We start from the raw sequence: 25105 nt of genomic DNA, 5'->3' as shown, positions 1-25105 counted from the left end.
GTGGGCTTAAAATAAATTCTAAAATAAGTTAATTTCTATATGCTTTAATAATCTATTTGTATAATGGAAATAATAATAAAATGTATTTCCTAGTGTTATTGAGAGGAATATACAAGTGAATGAAAGGTACAAATCACTACCAGAATATATATCAAATAAAAAGCATCCATACACATATCCAGGTATTATTATCAATAACAACTAAATATGATTTCTATTTGTTCACACACATAATATTGTAGACATTAATACTCCATCAAAAGGTAAAAATCAGTAAGAAAGGATATTTTTCCAAAGATGAAACTAAATGGCTATATTGTTCAATTTTGTAAGGTTGGTTTCCTTAAAACCTTTCTCTTGCTTGAACAACAGATTGAATTATATGAAATGTGGATAGATTTGAATATTCCACTTGCTTTTTCTGATATACTAAAAAAGTAAAAAGACCTTTCCTTATGATAGAAATTATTCTTAGTATATCACTAATTACCAAAGAAATGCAAATCAAAACCACACTGAGTTATCAACTCATACCAGTCAGAACAGATATCATCAAGAAGTTTACAAATAATAACTATCCTATTCTGTTGGTAGGAATGCAAATTGGTGCAGCAACTATGGAAAACAGTATAGAGATTTCTTAATGGGGAGGGAGGAGGGAGGAGGGTTCAGGATGGGGAACACATGAGAAATAAAGGAATAAAAAATTTAAAAAAAAATAAAAAAAAATAAAGGACTTTGTTCTGAAAAAAAAAAAACAAAAAATAGAGCTACCATATGATTCAGTGTTCCCCACTCATGGGCGTACATCCAGGAAAAAAAAAAAAAAAAAAAACTCTAATTTAAAAGGATACTTTAACACAATGTTCACAGCAGCAGTATTTAAAAAAGCCAAAAGTCAATCTAAGTGTCTATCAGCAGATGAATGGGTAAAAGAAGATGTGAACATTTTTCAGCTGTAAAAAGAATGAAATAATCCTTTTTAAATTGATACTGAACTAGAGATTATCATACTGAGGGAAGTTAGTCAAAGACAAAATATTGTATCACTTATATGTGGAATCTAAAAATAATACAAACAAATCTTTTTTTTTTTTTGTCCATACCACATGGCCTATAGGATCTTAGTTCTTTAACCAGGTATTGAACCTGCACCCCCTGCACTGGAAGCATGAAGTCTTAACCGCTGGACTGCTGGGAAAGTCTCACAAATGAATCTGTATCCAAAAGGGAAACAGACTCAGAGAAATAGAAGTCAAACTTATAGTGACAAAAGGAAAGGTGGGGTAAATTAGGTGTATAGGATTAGCATATATTAATATAACCTACTATGTATAAATAGATAAGCAATAAAGATTTCCTGTATGACACAGGGAACAATATTCAATATCATATAATAACCTATAGTTGGAAAATAATCAGAAATATATATTTATATATATATACATCTGTATAACTGAATCACTTTGCTATATAGTTGAAACTAACATAATTGTGTAAATCAACTACACATAAATTTACAAAGATAAAAAAGTATTCTTAGTGTCTTAGAAGAAGACAAATGAGCACAGCAAAAAAAAAAAAAATCATAGGCTTTGTGCCCAAAGAGAGCAGGTATGTTTGCACAATCATACAGTAAGTAATTTCAGATAAATTTCTTAACTCTGTACAACTCAGCCTCCTCATCAGTAAAATGAAAAATGAAAGACAGTAAATATATTCTGAAAGCCACTCCCACAATATCCTCAGCAACTTTTAAAATCACTGTAACGATAAGAGAAACTGAGGTATTTATTCTGAATATCTGCTACATATCACTATAACTTATTTTCCTCCAGAGTCCAGTTACATTGCATTAATCAGTAACAAAATTTATGCTCATAAACTGTTAGTTGTTTTCCATTTCAATTGAAATTATACTCAATAGCTTCAGTGTTTTTATCCTATGTTCTCTAATTTTCAGAAAATTCTTATCCTTCTTCCCTTATTAGTATCTGCTAAACATTTTATACAAGATGTCAAGTTCTACACAGTGACCACAGGGTGTAAAATTTCTAAAAATTCTAGAAATGCAGAAACAATATGATGATCTTTCACTATGAATGAAAAAAGTTATTCTTATATTTTATTAATCAAATGTGAAACAGAACAAATTCTAGGTAAATCTATCATTTTCACTCTACCTCTATTTCGAGGTCGCTTTTAGGTTTATTTTGTTTAGCATATTTCCCAATGCATTTGCTAATGGCTTCAGGCACTGGAATTACCATGAATTAAAACAATTAAAAAGAACTCAGAAAATATAGAGTGCCAGGGAACAGTTGCCCAAACATTCGTCAATTCTGTCTTTACAAGGCTGACTCTTTTTGAAAAAGAAAACTGATAGCAACAATACACAAAAATGAAAAATATTTTCCACTATACATACTTATATAAATTCAGTTTCTCTAAAATATTTGTGTTTAGGATAATATCATAACAGGGCTATCTCGCCATTCCCACAAAATCATACTGCTAACCTGTGTAGTAATTTTATTCAAAAAATAGCTATTCTAACTTTCTATTGTTTTAATCACTTTATTTGTAATTTTAGCAGGTTTTGTAATTTTATGTAAGTTATGAGTATCTGAACAGAAAATTATGTTAGTAAGTTTTAGGCATGAGTCTAATTCTCTTTGATTTTATATTAGCAGAGGGTACTATATAACACAGAGATATTAATCCCTTCAAAAATAATTCACTTATAGAAAATGTCTACATGATTTTAAAACAAACAGGATGAGTATTATGCAATGTAAAAATAATTAAAACAGAACATAAATCACTAATTTCACCCAATTATTAGAAATGAAAAAAAAATCTTTGGAAAATCATCAATTTTTCTAAATTTTGGACTCATGACCTTCTTAACTCTTAAAATAATTAAGATTTCCAAACTATCAGTTTATATGAGTTATATCTATCAATATTTACCATATTAGAAATTAAATAACTGAGATATTTTTAAAAGTACATTGTTGCTAGTGCCTTGATCCCTGCTAATGTTACCTACCACTGCTTTTGCGCCATCAGTACCTGCACTAAATACGATGAAAATGGCAAATATAATGTCAGAATTTTTATGAAAATAGCTTTGATGTTGCGGAATGTCAAGAAAGAACCCAAGGATTACAAGTTTCCATGAACAGTGTTAGAGAGTGGCTGCACAAGGCGTTAACACTCCCAAGGCCTATAAGAGACAGCCAACACAACCCCCTTTAACTTTTCCCCTAATCTTTCCTGAAACACTTGAATAATTTACTGATTTTTAAATTTCAAACTACACATGCATAATATAATTTCATTCAAAATCAGATGACCAGTGAGGAGGACTAGGAAGTACTTTAGCAGAGTATTATCAAATAGGTATTCTCAAAATCAAAATGCAACAAAATATAAGAGAAGAGATAAATGCCTTTCAGATATAAACTTTTCAGTTTTTCCATATTCTCTACATTTGGGCTTTGGGAATGGGACTTTTCTTCCTTCCTTCATTTTCTTCACTCTTCTTTTTTTCCTTTGTGTTTCCTTAATAAGCATACATATGAACATTACTGTTCATACTTACAGCAAAGAGTTATATATTACCGTTTATATGCTTATATTCTTTTGTTCTTTTTATTGTATTAAAATATGTATTCAATGAAAAAATTCCTGAAAATGTGGAATTGTTTTTGATCTGTTATAATTTCCAAGAGAAATACAGGACATAATGCAATGAATCTGTCAAGGGAGCAAAGGAGAATACTCAAACTGAAAAATTCATGTCTATATACAAAGTTATTACAGAATATATTCAGCTGCTGCTGCTGCTAAGTCGCTTCAGTCGTGTCCGACTCTGTGCCACCCGATAGACGGCAGCCCACCAAGCTCCCCTGTCCCTGGGATTCTCCAGGCAAGAACACTGGAGTGGGTTGCCATTTCCTTCTATGTACATACAAAAACTATCACTTTGGCATTTCCTCCTTTACTGATAATTGAAAGAGTTCTTAACATCACTAGGATTGACTGCAACAAAAACAAAGCCCTTTTTGTACACTGTAAAATCCCCTGCAGTGGTACTGATATAAACTGAAACAGAACTTTTTCAGAAATGTGAGAAACAATTTTCTCTCTTTCTCCCACCATTTTTTTTTTTTTGCATATTCCTGATGTAACTATGACATGTGGAAATGTAATATTGCTGAAATGGTGCTGGCAGGTTAAAAGTAAAACTTAAATCACTTATTTAAATAGAAAAAATTACTACTTTATACATTTAACATCTCCTCTTGATAGAAAACTCTAAAGAGGGTACTTCTTAAATGTCTAGATTCATGATATTTGATTCCAAGATCATTCAAAAGGTAATAAACATATTTATGTCCATGCCTCCAGAAACAATTGCTAATATTTCTTTGATAATATCCCCATTGAAACACCCACTAAATCTAACTGGACTTTAGATTTTAGATGTAAAATCTAAATATTTAGATATTTAATATTTAATTTAAATATTTAGATTTAATATTCAGGTTTTAGCTTTAAAAAGAATGCATTAAGGATAGACACAAAGACAAGATACAGTAGAGACAACACGGGGTAGAGAAGCAGATGGAGATTAACAATGAAAAGCATGAATAATCTTAATGTGGTGATGTAAACATCCTAAAACTGATTTATGGAAATGATTGCACCTCTTGATAAACAAAGTAGAAAAAAGTTATCATACATGCAAAATGAGTGAATTACACAGTATATAAAAATGCTTCAATAAAGTTGTATTTTAAAATGAACACACTGAGTGAGAGAAGCTAGACACCAAAAATCATATACTATATGAATCAATTTATTTGAATTTAAATTGAACAAAACTAATTTAAGGTAATAGACAATACAGTAACAACAATTCTTGGTTGCGGGGAATATGGCTGGTGCAGAGCACAAGGTGGGATATCTGAGATATACTTAATATTCTGTCTTCACTTGGTTGCTGTTAGATGAGCTTGGTTTGTAAAAATTCAGTGAGATGCACACTTATGAGATTAAGAAGAGGTGGCAAAAATACACAGAAGTACCATACAAAAAAGGTCTTAATGACCCAGATAACTACAATGGTGTGGTCACTCACCTAGAGGCAGACATCCTGGAGTGTAAAACAAGTGGGTCTTAGGAAGCATTACTACGAACAAAGCTAGTGAAGGTCATGGAATTCTAGCTGAGCTATTTCAAATCCTAAAAGATGATGTGCTTAAAGTGTTGCACTCAATATTGCAGCAAATTTGGAGAAGTCAGCAGTGGTCACAGGACTGGAAAAGGTCAGTTTTCATTCTAATCCCAAAGAAGGCAATGCCAAAGAATATTCAAAGTACTGTAGAATGACACTCATTTCACATGCTAGCAAGGTAGCATTCAAAACCTTCAAGATAGGCTTCAACAGTACGTGAACCTTGGAATTTCCAGATGTTCAAGCTGGATTTAGAAAAGGCAGAGGAACCAGAGATTAAATTACCAACATCCACTGGACCACAGAAAAGGCAATAAAATAAAATAAAATAAAATAAATCCACTTCTGCCTCATTGACTATCTTAATACCTTTGTCTGGGTGGATAATAATGAATTGGAAAATTCTTAAAAAGATGGGAATACCAATCAGCTTACTTGCCTCCTGAGAAAACTGTATGCAGGTCAAGAAGCAACAGTTAGAACCAGACATGGAATAATGAACTGGCTCCAAATTGGAAAGGAGTACATTAATGTTGTATACTGTCACCCTGCTTATTTAACTTATATGTAGAGTACATCATGTGAAATGTCGGGTTGGATGAATCACAATCTAGAATCAAGACTGTTAGGAGAAATATTAAAAACCTCATATATGCAGATGATACCGACTTAATGCCAGAAACAAATGAGGAACTAAAGAGCCTCTTGATGAAGGTGAAAGAGAAGAGTGAAAAAGCTGGCTTAAACTCAACATTCAAAAAACTAAGACAAGGCATCCGGTCCCATCACTGCAAGGCAAATAGATGGAGCAAAAGTGGAATAGTGGCAGATTTCCTTTTCTTGGGCTTCAAAATCACTGAAGATGGTGACTGCAGCCGTGAAATTAAAAGATGCTTGCTCCTTGGCAGAAAAGCTATGACCAACCTAGACAGCATATTAAAAACAGAGACATCACTTTGGTGACAAAGATATGTCTAGTCAAAACCATGTTTTTTTTAGCAGTCATGTACAGATGTGAGAATTGGACCATACAGAAGGCTATGTGCCAAACAATTGATGCTTTCAAATTGTGTTGCTGGAAAAGATTCTCAAGACTCCCTTGGAGCAAGGAGATCAAACCAGAGAATACTAAGGAAATCAACCCTGAATATTCATTGGAAGGAGTGATGCTGAAGCTGAAACTCCAATACTTTGGCCACCTGTGCAAAGTGCCTACTCATTGGAAAAGACCCTGATGCTAGGAAAGATTGAGGGCATGAGGAAAAGGGGGCAGTAGATGGTGAGACTGATGGATGGCATCACCAACTCAACGGACATGAGTTTAAGGAAACTCTGGGAGATAGTGAAGGACAGGGAAGGCTTGTGTGCTGCAGTCCATGAGGTCACAAAGAGCCCAACATGACTTAGCAACTGAACAACAGCAGTGTGCAATTAGCAGTATGTATGTTATACTGCAATAAATCACAGTATTTCATATACATATTGAAAGTGAAAGTTGCTCAGTCCTGTAGACTCTTTGCGACCCCATGGACTATACAATCCATGGAATTCTCCAGGCCAGAATACTGAAGTGGGTAGCCTTTTCCTTCTCCAGGGGATCTTCCCAACCCAGGGATCAAACCCAGGTCTCCCACATTGCAAGCGGATTCTTTACCAGCTGAGCTACAAGGGAAGTCCAAGAATACTGGAGTGGGTAGTCTATCCCTTCTCCAGTGGATCTTCCTGACCCAGGAATTGAACTGGGGTCTCCTGCATTGCAGGTGTATTCTTTACCAACTAGCTATGAGGGAATCCCTCCTATACATATTCATATACATACTGTGAAAGTTGCTCAGTCGTGTCTGACTCTGTGACCCCATGGACTAGTCCGTGGAATTCTCCAGGCCAGAATACTGCAGTGGGTAGCCATTCCCTTCTCCAGGGGATCTTCCCAACCCAGGGATTGAACCCAGGTGTCCTGAACCCGGGTCTCCAGCAATGCAGTAGGATTCTTTACCAGCTAAGACACCAGGGAAGCCCATTCATATACATATGCTTATTTAAATTTCCTTTTCAACTTTAACATTATGGGCAATTGTATGTAACGTAAGGCTATTATATCAGATACTTAAAATACTTGTCAAAAATTGGCTGAGGATGTCATAAAATATGATTTTAAAACTTCCCATATTTACTTGGAATTTGTGTTTAGTTTATAAAATGGACAGTGGTAGTTTTATTAACAAGGGAATAGCATCCAAGCTACTTTACTGTCGAATCGTCAAGGCTTCCTAAGAGCGTATGTGTTGAATCTACAGGAATGGTTGGTGTGAGATGCTGGCCTCAGGCCCATTGGGAAGAGGATCTAGAGAGATTAAGTTGTGCACATCAGACATCAATAATCATATGAACTCCTGACAGAAAAGAATGGGTGAATGGTTATTGAATAGAAGCTGCTCCCCGTGTCCTTTTTCAGTATTCAGCCACTTCTATATCTAACATCACTTTGGTCTCTTCCAGTTCCACTAATGTTGCAATCCTTCAAAGACCAGTCTAACACTTCCATTTCAGCTGTATGCTCCCTAATACCATGTAGGTAACAGAGAACTTCCTGTTTTGAACTCTTCAATTAATGTAAATAAGATAAAAATAAATTACTGAACAAATGATATAGCAATTTAGTTTTTATTGAACAAAAATATATAGTTTTATGAATCAGAATCATGACTGATGTATTTATCCACCAAACTCCAGAGTAACTCTCACAGTGTACTTCATATCATGAACTTTCAGATATTGGTAGAATTAAAAAACACAAGTATTTCCATTAATAGCTGGTGATAACAGGTGCATTCAAAATGTAAAAGTCCTGCAGTTATTAGTTGCCAGTCATGTTCATTTAGATTCAAAAGTTGTATGTATTGTATTTTAAACTCAACTGTATAAACATAAAATGCAAATTAACAAAAATGAATCAGATAATAAATTTAAGAAAGCTTTTGACTGGCATGACAAAATTGGACAGCATATGTATTTCTTCATTAATACATTGATTTGATTTGATTTAAGATATATATATTTGACTTGACTTGAAATATATACATATTTATGATTACTACATTCAAAATTTACTTTTAGGTAAAATCAAGAGCAAGTCTGCACTCTAGAAGCCTACTATTTGCTTTAGACAAGGAAATGATCTAAAATATGGTAATACGCATCTATTATTTAGATGCAAAAGAAGTGGATGTAGATGATAATAGGTGAGGGGCGGCATGAGAAGTTCTGAGAAGAGAAAGTAAATGTGTTCTGACATTTTAACGAATCTTCAAGCAATATAATGAAAAAAAAAAAAGGCACAAAATACACAGAGAAACTGGGGGAAGAATGGTATGAAAACACACTTGGATTTGAGAACAGCAGGCTTAATCTGAAAGGCAGTGAGGAAACTGAACTCTCCAGAGCAGATTCTATAGTTCTACTGGGGGAAAAAAATGTAGAAATCATGTGTCATACCCTTTTTGATACAAGTCCCCAATTTTTCACACCATACGTACATATTAGCATACAATTTATTTATGCATTCATTCAATGTGTATTCAAACATCCACAGAAATAACATGTCATGCCTGTCCTTGTCTGTGACATCTGTCTAATTTATGAGGTTGAAGTTATGAAGCCTTTTTTAACAAGGTTTTGCAAAGATACATATATAATTTTTTGACTTCAGTAATAATTCACCCATTAGAGACATGCTTAAAAATTGTAGACTCTGATAAAATGTCCTTCTAGAAGTTTAAATAAAAGAAAACACAATAATTAATCTAAAATACCTTTTAAAAAGATGTTTTCTATTATGGTTTTAATTCAAACATATTTTTTAAACTTTCAACATCATAATTAATTTGCTACTTAGTAATTTTGAGCATTATTAAACATGCTAGCATTGGCATGACAGTGAGAGTTCATTATGAAGCAGCTTAAGTGGACGTGATCATCCCATATCTTGGGAGCTTACAAAATGGAACCAGATATCTTCTCTCCATTTATTTTGGACAGGTGTAAATGTAGTACATTTAATAATTCAAATACAAGTAAGAATCTTGCCTCCATGGAGAATTAGCCACAGCTATTACAGTTAACTGACAATTCTTATTTGAGAGCCCCCCAGCAAGGATTCTATAAATGATTTACTCAGGGTGCTTAAAGCAATTTTCCTCTGCAGATTTGTCACTTTACAGATGCACCCCATCTAATTCAGTAGCTCCAGAAGATCCATTGTAACAATGTTTTTTGCAATAATTATAAGATTAAGGGCTTATTTTGGGAGCCATTAATAATATCAATGAAAGGATTAAGACAATTTTTTGTGAAAAATCATATAGAGATCAAAGAGCTAGAGAAGTTAATGCTTCTCTACATTTTAAATGAAAACATAATCACAGAAAAGCAGAAATTCCTCCTCAACCCACTCCCAAAAAGGATTCTGAAAAATCCTATGTTTGGTTTGCTAACCAAAACAAATAAAATAACAATTTAGTCATTGTGCCAATTCCATACCACTTGTGGAAAAACTGCTCTTGAAAGATGATATTAACACCTATATGCAATAAAATGATTAGGTTTCTAATCACCAAACTTGTATCAAATGGAATTCCTAATTTTAAAATCTTATTTCCCATTAACACTCATCTTACCATGAGCCAGCATTTTAGAAACAGACAAATAAGAGCCCTCAGATTTGCCCAGAGACCACTATCCTTCCATTATACCCCAGATGCTCTATCATCAGAATCCTGGCATGATATAATTTCTCTGAATAATTTATACAACAGTAATTTATAAAAATAGAGACTTATGTATCTGAATTTTAAGTATCAAGAAGGTTAAAAATAAGGCAATCTTTCGTAAGTACAGGAAAGATAATCCTGAAAATCACTGTTTTTGCAGTTTTAATTCAATTTATTTTTACATATGGTATGACTTCCTCCATATTTTAAGAAATCCTTAATCAAAAGAAAGAAATGCCTGAATAGAAATTCTAATTAAAAACAAATTCACTAAATCGTTTATTAAGTTTTAAAAAAATACCTTGTGAGTAAGTAGTCAGACAGTATAAAGGTTTGTCAAAGATGAATCACTTCGTTACTGCTTTCTGATAAATCACAATAGTGAGCAAATATATGAATGATATTTAGTATTTAACTAATTTATTAAGAAATACTAAACCACCTGTTGTGAAGAGCCAACTCACTGGAAAATGCTCTGATGCTGGGAGAGATTGAGGGCAGGAGGGGAAGGGGGCAACAGAAAATGAGATGGTTGGATGGCATCATCAACTCAATGGACATGAGTTTGGGCAAACTCAGGAAGACAGTGAAGGACAGGGAAGCCTGCAGTCCATGGAGTCACAAAGAATCAGATACGACTGAATAACAACATTAAGAAATTCTAATATAAACTTTCTAAACTATAAATTTGAATTAACCAGTCTCTTTAGAATTGAAGATTTTCTTTTACTTATCCAATGATATTGTATGATACTCTAATTTATATTTATTTTAATATTGTAATACTTCAGATAGTTTAAATGTATTAAATGAATTAACTCATATACTAGATATCTAAGGAAAACTTTTAAAATTGCTTTCCAAGGTCAAATAATCATTAATCAATAGTCTTTACTATATATTTTTTATAAAATTGCCCATGAATCTAAATTTTATTTGCTTTTGCCACACTAATGGAAAAGCATTGTTAGTAGTAACATATTTTTCTGTAATTTCTGGATAAAATTACATAATTCTGTTTTTGAAAACTGAGAAATTAATTTGATTTCTCAACTAATGAATCTAGGTCTAGAGAATGCAGAAGAGAACACATGAAACAATAAATAATACATTTTAATATTTTCCAATGCCATTTGCAATTTATGGCACTAGCATTTTAGTGATATGGGGAACAGTTTGATATTGAAAAAGCTCTGTAAAGTATTCTAAAGTACAGGATTTTATGTTCTTACCTATGCTTAATATGTCACACAGATGCATGTTGACTGTCTATACTAAATGCAGAAAGAATATTAGAAATATCATACCTTTGAGACATAATCTTATAGGCATCAGGCAGATAGCATCGTATATTCTCCATCTGAGCAGGGTCAGAGTCACAGATTTTGTCATCAGTCCTCCCATAGTTGGCACTTTCAATCATGATGACATCTGTTCCTGGACAGCGAAGCTCAATGGGGTAACTCTCACAGGAGAGCTCTCTGCGAACCACAGCCATCGGAATGGGGGCACGGCTGAAAGCTACCAAAAGGAGGAAGAAAAATAAAACATCTTTGTTACATACAAAGGAAAAATATGTGTTTTTGGTCTACTAATAGTAAGGAATAAAGCAACCTCAATTCATAAATTTTACTAAAAATGGAGCGTTTTACTTCAGTAACTTGACAGGATTTTTAAAAATCTAATTATACAAGTGAACTTACTTGCAAAACAGAGACTCACAGACTTAGAAAATGAACTCATGGTTGCCAGTGGAAGGCACAGTTAAGACTCTGGGAAGCAAATGTACACATTGCTATATTTAAAATGGATAAGCAACAAGAACCTATTGTACAGCACATGGAACTCTGCTCAATGTTATGTGCCAGCCTGGAAGGGAATGAGATTTGGGATAGAAAGGATACATGAATATGTATGGCTTAGTCCCTTCACTGCTCACCTGAAACTAGCACAACATTGTTAATCAGCTATACTCCAGTACAAAATGTTTTTGATGTTAAAAAATCAAATCAAATGTTAAAAATCTAACTATAACAATTGTTTCTTAAAAACCTAGTCTTACAGTCTGTTTGTTTGATTTCCCCCCTTATAAATGGAAACAAAGCACTCAATTTTCTAAAGCACTGGCTGGTAGATGAGTTAAAGACTATACAGAAATATCATCCAATTTGTAAAACAAGAGTCTCAAATTAACCTCAGGAATACTTTATCTGTTTCATTTTTCTATGGAAACCATTACCCCTCTCCAAAAAAGTACTGTTCTTGAGCTTATAGATACTTACTTAAAAAGGTAATCTATTTCAATTTTAAAACTGTTTTATTGTTTCAATAAATAATGAAAATAAATCAATATACTTTTTCAGTTAATGATAGAAATAGTGAATGTTCTTTTAGAAGATAGAGATTTGTAAGGAGACAAATTACAATTCCTTCGCATCTATCTTTCAATGTCAGGAGGTAACTAGTTAACAATGTGGTGATCTTCCTATAAAAACTACCTACAGAAAAAAAACATTGTATTTTTCTTCCCTTCCCTTTTTAAATTTTACTTAAGTAACTTTCAGTCAGGTAGCATCACACTATACATACTGCTTGATACACTGATTTATTTTACTTATTAATTTAACAATATATGGTGGAAATCTTTTCATTCCTAGTTGAATCTCACATTTTTAACACCTGCATTGCACATACATATACACATAAAATGTTATTTAATTGGTCTTATGTTAACAGGTACTTAGAAATGTCCCAGTGTTTTTGTGTCATAATATTGTAAAGAAGTACAAACCTGTGTACTTGGCTATGATACTTTAGAAAAAATATAATTATCTAAATATATTTTATGGCATATGTCTATAAATAAAATTTATAGGGGGGTACATATATATGAATTTTGCCAAATATCAACAACTAAATGTCCAAAAAGCTTAATATAAATGCATACTTCTATCAGCAGTACTTTCTTCTTTAAAACTGCTGCTGCTGCTGCTGCTAAGTCACTTCAGTCTTATCACTCTATTTCGGTTGGATTTTTTTTAATAGCTTTTAATAAAGTTTTCTAGTTCTATCTATAAAGAAAAAACTACAGATTACCAATTCTTTTATATTTTGCCAGTGATAGACAAATAATGATACAACAATCATTATTTTAATTTTCACCATTTTATTTATACAATGAAATATATTGTCATATGTTTATTAATCCTCCACATATATTTCATTTGTGAACTGCTTGCTCACATTTGTAGTTTGTTATTGCAAAACTTTTTTGCATAGCAAGAAAATTGAAATTTTGTCCTTTGTGTTTTTCTCATTTGCTATTTGGTTTCAGATATTTGCTGTGCATATCTATTTCATTTTCATACAGCAAACCGTCTATCTTTTCATGTCAGATTTAACAGTTTCATAATCTAAGACTGTGAACATAATCAGTACATTATTGCAAGATAGTCAAATGTTTAATTGCAATAACTCAACAAGTCTTCTTTTAAAAGCACATGACTGAAATTCCAAAATTAAGTGTTTACCAACCAATTAGTAAGTTGATATTCATATAACAGAATTAATTATAGAGATAAACACATGATACCATTACATTTTAATTGATGGTTGATTAACTCAGTGTGTACATACATAAAAATGTATTTAAAGAAATACATTCAACTTTTCTTACGGCTTTTACATTAAGTATGAAACCTAAAAAGCAAAGAAGAGAGAAGAGAAACAAAGTATAAAAAGAGTTGTAATGGGGAAATGAGATTTTATTACTATAAACATTTTCACTTGAAACTTAGAGAAAATACTGATTTGTTGTATGAAACCATAACTCATTTCTAAATTGAGACTGATATTAGTTTTTATCTCAATACTACTTTGGAAAAACCATAAATACCCTCAAAGACCCCATGCATAACTTCCGAGTAAGTAAGTCACTCAAGCCAAACTGTACAGTTAATTCCATTCTTTCCATTCAGCATCCTTCTTATTCTGTCCTCCATCACCTTTAAACACAGAGAGACAGATACACACAGGCAAACACACACACACACACAAATCTATCACAGCCACAGCACTGATCAAAGAGAATGAACATAGAGATTGGAGGTAACATTATTTTTAAAGTTTGATCTTGAGTCAATATTTGACAGGGTAGTCTCACAACAGACACTGAATTTCTAAAATGTGCATTTCTATGGTTCATAATATAAAATATATATATATATATTATTTAGAAAAACTAGACACCTATTTTAAACCTGAAGTTCTTTTTAATAATGAGATTCTTTCAAGGAAAAAGACATTTTCATTAATGTATATAGTATTTTAATTAATAAAATCATTGAACAATAAACATGCTCCGATTTTGGAATCTAGTTACATAACTTTGATCAGTTAAAATAGAATAATAGACACTTTTTGCTTGTTTATTTACAAAACGTTCTTGAAATCTGAATTTTTCTGAATGTTTTACAGTAAACTCTTGAGCATTTGCTAAGAGACAGTTTTTTTCTTAACTTTGGTATAACTATTAAAAAAAATCACATCGAAACTGTTTCCAAACATTGAGTTGATCTTGCTATGTTTTGTTAACCTAACCAATTAAATCAAATTGTTTAAAACAAGTTAATTTAATAAAGAAAGAAAAACAAATAAGCAAATCATACAGTCAAAGCATTTGTCTAAGTGGACAATTTGACTGATTAAACTCATCAGTCAATTTTACTAAAACAAGTACACACACAGACATAGCTTTATCTGTCTTTAACTGTCAAAATATGATTTAGAACCAGACACTAAAAAATGGCAAAGAGAGCTAAAATGTGGAGGGCCAGTTTCCCATGTATCTCTTTTAACCCTATGAGAATTACTCAAAAGTTATAGATATGGACATTTTTACAAGGTACCACGGTTGATTTGTGGATGCTTTCTTCTATGTAACATATAATTGCATTTGTATCAATAACTCAGTGATAAATTACATTCCTAAATGTGTATGCTTTGTTTAAAGGAATGTATCACTGGAAACTATTTTATAACATTATCTGATTAGCTACTTAAATTACTTCTAATTATGTTGCTAAATACTCTAATCAGTGAGCAATTCAAATGTAAAAATAAAATGCTTAAAAGTTTTTATTTTCATCACTTTGTCTTGCTTTCCATTCAGTTACCATGATAACAATGGAGAGACTTTGGTTACTATGGAAAAATGCTATGACATGGAAAATGTCATAGTATTTTCATAGTATATTTACTGCATTTATCCAGTGAAATAATCTACCATATTTTTAATCAGGATATATTGCACTGGGCATTGTGAAGCGGCTATGGAAAAATAATACAGGGCAAAGAAAACATATTTTTGAGCTCCATCTCACTTTCTTACCATGAGTTAATCTGTAGTAATAAGAGTGTTACCTATTATGTATATGATAGACAGACTTTGACAGAATAAATTGGAAAAACTAAATGTGAAACCTGGTAGACTTCTGATAGGTACTACAGTTTGTTACTACCCACTGACCATGGGACAAAGGGGACACAAAGGAAATGAACTTCTCTGCTACCAATGGCCAGAACCTCAGAAAGTGCCCAAGTTCTATGTGAAAAACATCCTTAATTAAAAGTGATCCTAGCCAGGAAACAACAAGAAAATTAGATCCCAGTTTTTGCTCACTTGGTTCAGCACAAATCACTCTGATTCTTCATTTTCTGAGACTTCGGCCACTCTGCTATTGAAGCCTCTTGTTGCTTTCCTATCATAATGCTGGGTTGATGACATTTGACTCAAAATACTTTAAATTCTTGGTGAGTTTTGGGTAACTAAAGATACCAATCTAAGGATTGCCTGGGCAGGACGGGGTTGGTGGTGGGAGGCACGGGGAGGTGGTTGGTGAGATTGGGAACTGGGTGCTAAAAGCTAATGACCACACGAGAGTTAATTGCTTCCACCTGGACTCAAGAACAGGGGTCAGAGTCTTGCTAGGATAACTTTAGAGCTTTATAGAGGGGAACACTAAAAGAAGGGAGTGGAACTTGAAACAGGATTGCAGGACAAAAGATAGCAACTAAGTAAAAGACTGAACAGATTAAGAGGCAAGCGATCAGTTAGTTGGTTGAGGGCATTAATCTAGTATAATTTAACTAAGTTTTTAAACACATTGAATTTAAGTGTCAGGATAATACTCAGGAATGTTTAATTCTCATTTGGATTCATGAGTCTAGAATTTAAGAATAGAATATAGGCTAAAACCATGGTAATGACATAAAATAGCTTGAGGAGTACATATAGAGTAGAAGAGGATAAATGCAGAAGTTGGAGTATCAGTGGCCTCAGAAGACACATAGATGAGTGTATTGATTAGATGCTGGATATCTATAACATAGAGAAAAGCACTATTTATCTACTTAAAGAAGATTTTGCCTAAAAGGACTAATATACCTGCCACTACCACTTAGCTTCAGGACAGATGAATCAAGTATGTGTGACTACATGCATGCTCAATCACTTCAGTCGCATCTGACTCTTTGTGACCCCATGAACTATAGTCTACCCGTCTCCTTGTCCATGGAGTTTTCCAGAAAAGAAATATTGGAGCAGGTTGCAATTTCCTTCTCCAGGGAATTTTCCCAACCCAGGGATTGAACCTGTGTCTTTGTGTCCCCTGCATTGGCAGGCAGATTCTCTCCTGCACCACCTGAGAAGCATATTATCCCATGTATTAAACAAAATTAAATTTACTAAGAAAAAATTAAGCATAGAGAGGAAAATGCATATTAGAAGGATATTTGCAGTAATAAAGATAAAATGGTTGCTTTAAATGGTAATAACAGATAATATATCTATGTTTAGGGACAAAAAAAAATTACATGACTAATGACTGGTTGAACATGAAGGGTAAAAGTGAGGGTGACAAGGATGACTACCAGGTTTCTGGAAGAAGCAAGTTAGAGTACAGTGCCATGAACAAAATCTATTAGGAAGTTGAAAAGGTCATGATTTAGAAAAGAGATCTTTATAAATTTGAGAATTGTAAAGTAGTACTTAAAACCAAAGCAGTAAATAAAAACAACCCAGAAGACGGAGAACAGATTTTACTAAAGAGGTCTATATGGCAGTTTTAAAATATGTTCATAATTTTTTGCTACTTCTCCAGTTTCATCGTCCTTACCCTGAACGTGTGCTTTACTTAGTTCGGTTCAGTTCAGTTCAGTCGCTCAGTCGTGTCCAGCTCTTTGCGACCCCATGAAGCGCAGCACGCCAGGCCTCCCTGTCCATCACCAACTCCCAGAGTCCACCCAAATCAATGCCCATTGAGTCAGTGATGCCATCCAACCATCTTATCCTCTGTAGTAATTCACTTCAAATGAACATAGCTTGATAGACATGAGAGTGTACGCTTTCCAAGAATAGTTCATTAACAAGACACTGCAGCTTTAACCTCTGTCTTGAACCATTCACTTTGTACAAAGGTAGTTATCAAATCTTGAAACCATTCAAGCAGCCCCAAGGAGAGGTCCGGAAAAGGAACTGAACACTATGCTGACAGCTAGAATGAACTCGTAAGGCAGGTGAGTGAGGCATCTTGGAGGCTGACCTTTCAGCCACCAGAAAGAACTACAAACCCATGAGAGACTGAACCAGAACCAGCAAATGCAAACTAAGCTACTTCCAGATACCTAACCTAAAGAAACTATAGAAAATAATAAATGTTTATTCTTTTAAGCCAGTAATTTTGGAGCTATCTATTAATAATAGAGTGTAGAATCAGGTCCGAAGGAATGCTTAAAGAGTGGATATTAAAACTGTTGGATGATATTGAAGAATTACAAAATCAATAAAAGAAAAATATTATGAATGACCCACACAGGCAGTCTAATATTACCATCCCTTTGCTTAAACATAGTTCAGGCAATTAATTTTTAAAAATACAACTATATATATAATTGTATTTTATTATTCAATTTATCATACACATATTTTTATATTATTTATAATACATAATCAATTTTCGGTACCATAAACAGATTACTAATAGGTGTTAATTTTTGTCCTCTGTATTCCAATGATAATAAAAGAAAAAGAAAAAAACAGAAAAGTTCTATTGGAAACTTTAAAATAAAATATCTATATATATATAGATATAGATCTCTTTCCTTAAGAGAAAGAAGTAAGTTAAGTGAGGTTCAGAATGGGAACACGCGTATGCCCGTGACGGATTCATGTTGATGTGTGGCAGAACCAATACAATATTGTAAAGTAAAAAAATAAAAATAAATAAAAATAAAAATAAATCATTTATAAGTCAAAGCTAATGATTTTAAAGGAATTTAATTATAGAGAATAAGAACATATCTGGGAGCGGGCTACTTTCTACCATAAATTATCAGTAATGACTTTTTAAAATACTTCATTACTTAAATGCTGCCAAAAAGCTGCTGCTGCTGCTGCTGCTGCTAAGTCGCTTCAGTCGTGTCCGACTCTGTGCGACCCCAGAGACGGCAGCCCACCAGGCTCCCCTGTCCCTGGGATTCTCCAGGCAAGAACACTGGAGTGGGTTGCCATTCCCTTCTCCAATGCATGAAAGTGAAAAGTGAAAGTCAAGTCGCTCAGTCGTGTCTGACTCTTCGCGACCCCATGGACTGCAGCCCACCAAGCTCCAAAAAGCAAATATTCCCAATTCTAAGTTTCAACAGAGCCTATGACATAATGTTCTTAAATATGTGTAGTTTCTCTGTGTTGTTTTACATGCCAACATACTTATCCAAATTTTTAAAAATGTGCTCTGAAGACCTAGTCTGAAATGTTTGGCTGCAAAAATATTGGAAACCCAGTGAAATATCAACCTATCATCTACTGTATATAAAAGTACATCTCCTACCAGCAAGCATCCAATACACTGAATTTCAACAAGTCTACTTCAATAAAGAATACATATCATTTAAATACTTTAGTATTTAATTAAGTGTAACAGTGACAATTAGAACTGACATCATAAAGAAATAACCAAAGGCAATTATGGTCTGAGGTTAAAGAAAAAATAAAGCATGAAAATTACAATTCTGAAATTACAGGAAAAAGTATTCTAAAGAGATTAATATCATGAAACAATTAATGCAAAGCTATCCTTTTGAATTATCGAGCTTCAACATGAGAGTAACATTAATCATTCTTTTTAAAGATACATATACAAATTGGTGACCTTTAAGTGAAATTATCCACATGGAGGTTGCCTAAAAAATGTATCAAGTGTCTGACTAAATGAGTTCATATATACTTGTTATAAGTTTCAACATTTAATAAAATTATATTCAACATTCCTTCCAATTATATTCATGAGGGATAAAATGTCTAAAACTGTGTCAAATTTCACATATCACAATTATCCCAGTCTTTTTCTAAATGTCAAAAACACCAACCTGGCTGTTCAAAATGTTCTTAAGACTAAAAATTATAATTTCAAGATAAACGAGAGTCTACTAAAAAATAATATACAATTCAAAAGATTTTAAAAGATATGCCAATTTAATTTCAAATGTATATTTATCAATTACAGGGTGGCTGTGAACAGACGACTCATTGGAAAAGTCCCAGATGCTGGGAAAGATTGAGGACAGAAGGAGAAGAGGGTGTAAGAGGCTGAGACGGCTGGACGGCATCACCAATGCAATGGACATGAACTTGGGAAAACTATGAGAGATGCTGAAGGGCAGGGAGGCCTGGTATGCTGCAGTCGATGGGGTTGCAAAGAGTTGGACATGACTGGGCAACTGAACAACAAGGCGGCTGCTGGGTGTTACCAAACATAAGACATGGATGCTGTTTAAATTCTCCATCCACATGGGTGATTATCTCAGGCCTAGCAGTGGTCCTCTACAGAATGGGATTCCAAAAGTCGGGCAAAAAGACCTTCAGAGCTATCATATGAAATCAAGAAAATGACAGACATTTGTACGTGATGATTAATTGTTTGTGTCAATGTGACTGGGTAAAGGGATGCTCCAGGTAGCTGCTCAAACTGTATTTCTGAGAGTATCATTAGGCCCTCTCTAGAAAAGATTAACAAACTTTAGCATTTGATTCTGAAGACTAATCACTGTCACCAATTTAAGGTGGGCTGTTGAGGGTCTGAATACAACAAAAATGGAGAAGTATAAATTTTCTCTCTGCATGAGCTGGAATAAGTATCTTCCACCCTCTAACACTGGAGCTCCAAGATCACAGGCCCTCAGTCACAGGCCAGGACGTATATCAATGACATTCTGATTTTCAGGTTTACAAACCTGAAAACTGGACTGGAACTATATCACTGCATTTCCCAGGCTGCCAGCTTGCAAACCAGCAAATCATGGGATTTCTCAGCCTTCATAATTGTGTGAGTCAATCCCTTATTATAAATTTCTCCATATTGATCTCTTAATAGACAGATAAACATAAATACAGATAATAGAGATAGACTTGATATAAAGATAATATGGATAATGTGATATGTGAAATATGACAGCTTAGAAATTTCATTCCTCATGAATATAACAGGAAAACAATCTAGAGAGACCTAATGATGTGAGTGTGGCAAAATCCCCAAAGCCAAAAGAAAGTATCCATGATTACCAAAACCAAAGGTTATAGAATAATGGCAACAAGATCCATTGGGTAAAACTTCATAGCAGGAGAGAGCAGACACACAGATGGTCCACAGCAAAAGAACTGAGAATCTTCCTAAGTGTTTCCTGCCACTCTGGAAGTTTATAGTTGGTAAGAAAATGCACAACCTATGAAAAGTTTAACCAAACCAAAATACAAGGAAAATGGGAAACAAATACAAAGTAATGAAGCAATGTTTGGGTGCTTAAGATAGATTTCTTAAGGAAGCAAACTTGAGATATCCTTTAAAGATGAAATAATAAGTGAATATAGGAGAAAAGAGAATAAAATATTCCAGGCAGAAGTTTGGAGCAAAGAAAGATATATTCAACATCCTGAGTAATGATCTCAGAAGATGCCTCTACCCCCTTTTACATTACAGCATATTTTCAATAGTCAAAAATTGGAAACAGTGTGATTATATTACAATGTAAAAAATGATGGATGGATGAATAGAGCAGATGTGGTATATGTACACAATGGAATATCATTCAGTCATGTGAAAAAAGGAAATCACACCATTTGCAAAACTGATGGACCTTGAGGACATTATGCTAAGTAAGGAAAGTCAGATGAGAGAAAGTCAACTACTGTATAATACAACTTAAGGATACACAGAAGAACTATACAAAAAAGATCATAATGACCAAGATAACCACGATGGTATGATCACTCACCTAGAGACGGATATCCTGGAATGAGAAGTCAAGTGGTCTGTAGAGGTCAAACAAAGCTAGTGGAGGTGATGGTATTCCAGTTAAGCTATTTCAAATTCTAAAACATGATGCTGAGAAAGTGCTGCACTCAATATGCCAGCAAATTTGGAAAATTTAGCAGTGGCCACAGCACTGGAAAAGGTCAGTTTTCATTTCAATCCCAAAGAAAGGCAAAGCAAAAGAATGTTCAAACTATCACATAATTGTACTCATCTCACTTCACTTTCACTTTTCACTTTCATGCATTGGAGAAGGAAATGGCAACCACCTCCAGTGTTCTAACCTGGTGGGATGGGGGAGCCTGGTGGGCTGCCATCTATGGGGTTGCACAGAGTCGGACATGACTGAAGCGACTTAGCAGCAGCAGCACATGCTAGCAAAGTAATGCTCATAATTTATAAGTTAGGCTTCAACAGTACATGAACCATGAACTTCCAGATGTTCAGGTTGGATTTAGAAGGGGCAGAGGAACCATAGATCAAACTGCCAACACTGTTGGATCATTAAAAAAGCAAAAGAGTTCCAGAAAAACAACTACTTGTGCTTTACTGACTACGCCAAAGCCTTTGACTGTGTGGATCACAACAATCTGTGTAAAATTCTTAAAGAGATAAGAAGATCAGACTACATTACCAGCCTCCTGAGAAATCTGTATGCAGGTCAAGATGCAACAGTTAGAACTGGACATGAACAATGGTCTGGTTCCAAACTGGGAAAGGAGTACATCAAGTTGGTATAGTGTCACCCTGCTTGTTTAACTTATATGCAGAGTACATCGTTCGAAATACTGGGCTGGATGAAGCACAAGCTGGAATGAAAATGGCTAAGAGAAATATCAATAATCTCAGACGCAGATGACACCACCCTTACAACAGAAAATGAAGAGGAGCTAAAGAGCCTCCTGATGAAAGTGAAAGAGAAGAGTGAAAAAACTGGCTCAAAGCTCAGCATTCAGCAAACAAAGGTCATGACATCGGATCCCATCACTTCATGGCAAATAGATGAGGAAACAATGGAAAGAGTGAGAGACTTTATTTTCTTGGGCTCCAAAATCATTGCAGATGGTGACTGCAGCCTTGAAATTTAAAAAATGTTTCCTCATTTGAAGAAAGCTATGACAAACCTAGACAGTGTATTAAAAAGTACAGACATTACTTAGCTGACAAAAGTCCATATAGTCAAAGTTATGGTTTTTCCAGTAGTCATGTATGGATGTAAAAGTTGGACCCTAAAGAAAGCAGAGCTCTGAAGAATTGATGCTTTTGAACTTTGGTGTTGCAGAAGACTCTTGAGTCTCTTGGACTTCAAGAAGATTAAACCAGTCAATCCTAAAGGAAGTCAATCCTGAATATTCATTGGAGGGACTGATGCTGAAACTGAAACTCCAATACTTTGGCCACCTGATGTAAAGAAGTGACTGGTTGGAAAAGACCCTGATGCTGGGAATGACTGAAGGCAGGAGGAGGAGGGGATGACAGAGGATGATATGGTTGGAATGCATCACCAACTCAATGGACAGTAGTTTGGGTAAGCTATGGGAGTTGGTGATGGACAGGAAGGTCTTGCTTGCTGCAGTCCATGTGGTCACAAAGAGTCAGACACTACTGAGTGACTTAACTGAACTGATATATGGAATCTAAAATGGCAAACTGATAGAAACAGAGAATGGATTAGTGGTCTCTGGGGGCTGGGGGTTAAGGAAATGGAGATATATTACCAAAGGGTTTAAATTTCTAGTATTTATAAGATGGATAAATTCTGAAAATCTAATGTACAGCGTGGTGAGTACAATTAACAAAACTGTATTATATACTTGAAATTTGCTGAGTGTAGACTTTAAATGTTCCCATAACAAAAATCAGATCACAATTATGTGAGATGATGAAGGTATTAACTAACTTTATTATGGTAATCACTTCACAAAATACATGTGTATGAAATCAACATATTGTATACCTTAAACAAACATAATGTTATCAACTCTATCCCAACAAATGTGAGAAAGAGGAGACATATTCACAAGAGGGTCAGTAGATGGCAGAAAGAACTAAACAGTGGTTAACTCAGAAAGAGTCTTGAAATCAGATCCAGAATATAGTCCAAATCATATAGGATATTAAGAAGAGGTGGCAAGAATACACAGAACTGTACAAAAAAGATGCCCAGAACCCAGATAATCACGATGGTGTAATGACTCAACTAGAGACAGACATCCTGGAATGGGAAATCAAGTGGGCCTTAGGAAGCATCACTACGAACAAAGCTAGTGGAGGTAATGGAATATCAGTTAAGCTATTTCAAATACTGAGAGATGACACTATGAAAGTGCTGCACTCAATATGCCAGCAAATTTGAAAAATGCAGCAGTGGCCACAGGACTGGAAAAGGTCAGTTTTCATTCCAATCCCAAAGAAAGGCAATGCCAAAGAATGGTCAAACTACTGCACAATTGCACTCATCTCACCCACTAGTAAAGTAATGCTTAAAATTCTCCAAGCTAGGCTTCAGCAATATGTGAACCATGAATTTCCAGATTTTCAAGCTGGTTTTAGAAAAGGCAGAGGAACCAGAGATCAAATTGCCAACATCTGCTGGATCACTGAAAAAGCAAGAGAGTTCCAGAAAAACATCTATTTCTGTTTTATTGACTATACCAAAGCCCTTGACTGTGTGGATCACAATAAACAGTGGAAAATTCTGAAAGACATGGGAATACCAGACCACCTGACCTGCCTCTTGAGAAACCTGTGTGCAGGTCAGGAAGCAACAGTTAGAACTGGACATGGAACAACAGACTGGTTCCAAATAGGAGAAGGAGTACGTCAAGGCTGTATATTGTCACCCTGTTTATTTAACTTATATGCAGAGTACATCATGAGGAGCACTGGACTGGAAGAAACACAAGCTGGAATCAAGATTGCCTGGAGAAATATCAATAACCTCAGATATGCAGATGACACCATGCTTATGGCAGAAAGTGAATTAGAACTAAAGAGCCTCTTGATGAAAGTGAAAGAGGAGAGTGAAAACGTGGGCTTAAAGCTCAACATTCAGAAAACTAAAATCATGGCATCTGGTCCCATCACTTCATGGGAAATAGATGGGGAAACAGTGGAAACAGTGGCTGACTTTATTTTTCTGAGCTCCAAAATCACTGCAGATGGTGACTGCAGCCATGAAATTAAAAGACGCTTACACCTTGGAAGGAAAGTTATGATCAACTTAGACAGCATGTCTCTGTTATGACCACCCTAGACAGCATATCTTTTTAATAAAAGCAGAGACATTACTTTGCCAACAAAGGTCCGTCTAGTCAAGGCTATGGTTTTTCCCGTGGTCATGAATGGATGTGAGAGTTGGACTGTGGAGAAAGCTGAGTGCTGAAGAGTTGATGCTTTTGAACTACGGTGTTGGAGAAGACTCTTGCGAGTCCCTTGGACTGCAAGGAGATCCAATCAGTCCATCCTAAAGGAGATCAGTCCTGGGTGTTCATTGAAAGGACTGATGTTGAAGCTGAAACTCCAATACTTTGGCCACCTAATGGGAAGAGCTGACTCATTGAAAAGACCCTGATGCTGGAAAAGATTGAGGGCAGGAGAAGAAGGGGATGACAGAGGATGAGATGGTTGGATGGCATCACTCACTCAACGTACATGGGTTTGGGTGAACTCCAGGAGTTGGTGATGGACTGGGAGGCCTGGCGTGCTGCGGTTCATGGGGTCGCAAA

General features: G+C 34.6%; 1 protein-coding gene across 6 annotated transcripts in view; it reads right to left on the bottom strand.

Moving 5' to 3' along the window:
• The window catches only part of ADGRL3 (adhesion G protein-coupled receptor L3), a 956872-nt gene that overhangs the window by 487811 nt on the left and 443956 nt on the right, over positions 1-25105 (bottom strand). For all 6 annotated transcript variants that reach the window (XM_070372463.1, XM_070372465.1, XM_070372461.1 and 3 more), the window contains one exon: positions 11322-11535. In XM_070372463.1, coding sequence (XP_070228564.1) covers positions 11322-11535 — 214 coding nt within the window. The remainder of the gene's footprint in view (positions 1-11321; positions 11536-25105) is intronic.

Source organism: Bos mutus, chromosome 6, assembly GCF_027580195.1.
Source record: "Bos mutus isolate GX-2022 chromosome 6, NWIPB_WYAK_1.1, whole genome shotgun sequence".
Classification (NCBI taxonomy): domain Eukaryota; kingdom Metazoa; phylum Chordata; class Mammalia; order Artiodactyla; family Bovidae; genus Bos; species Bos mutus.
This window is presented reverse-complemented; position numbering and strand designations above follow the sequence as displayed.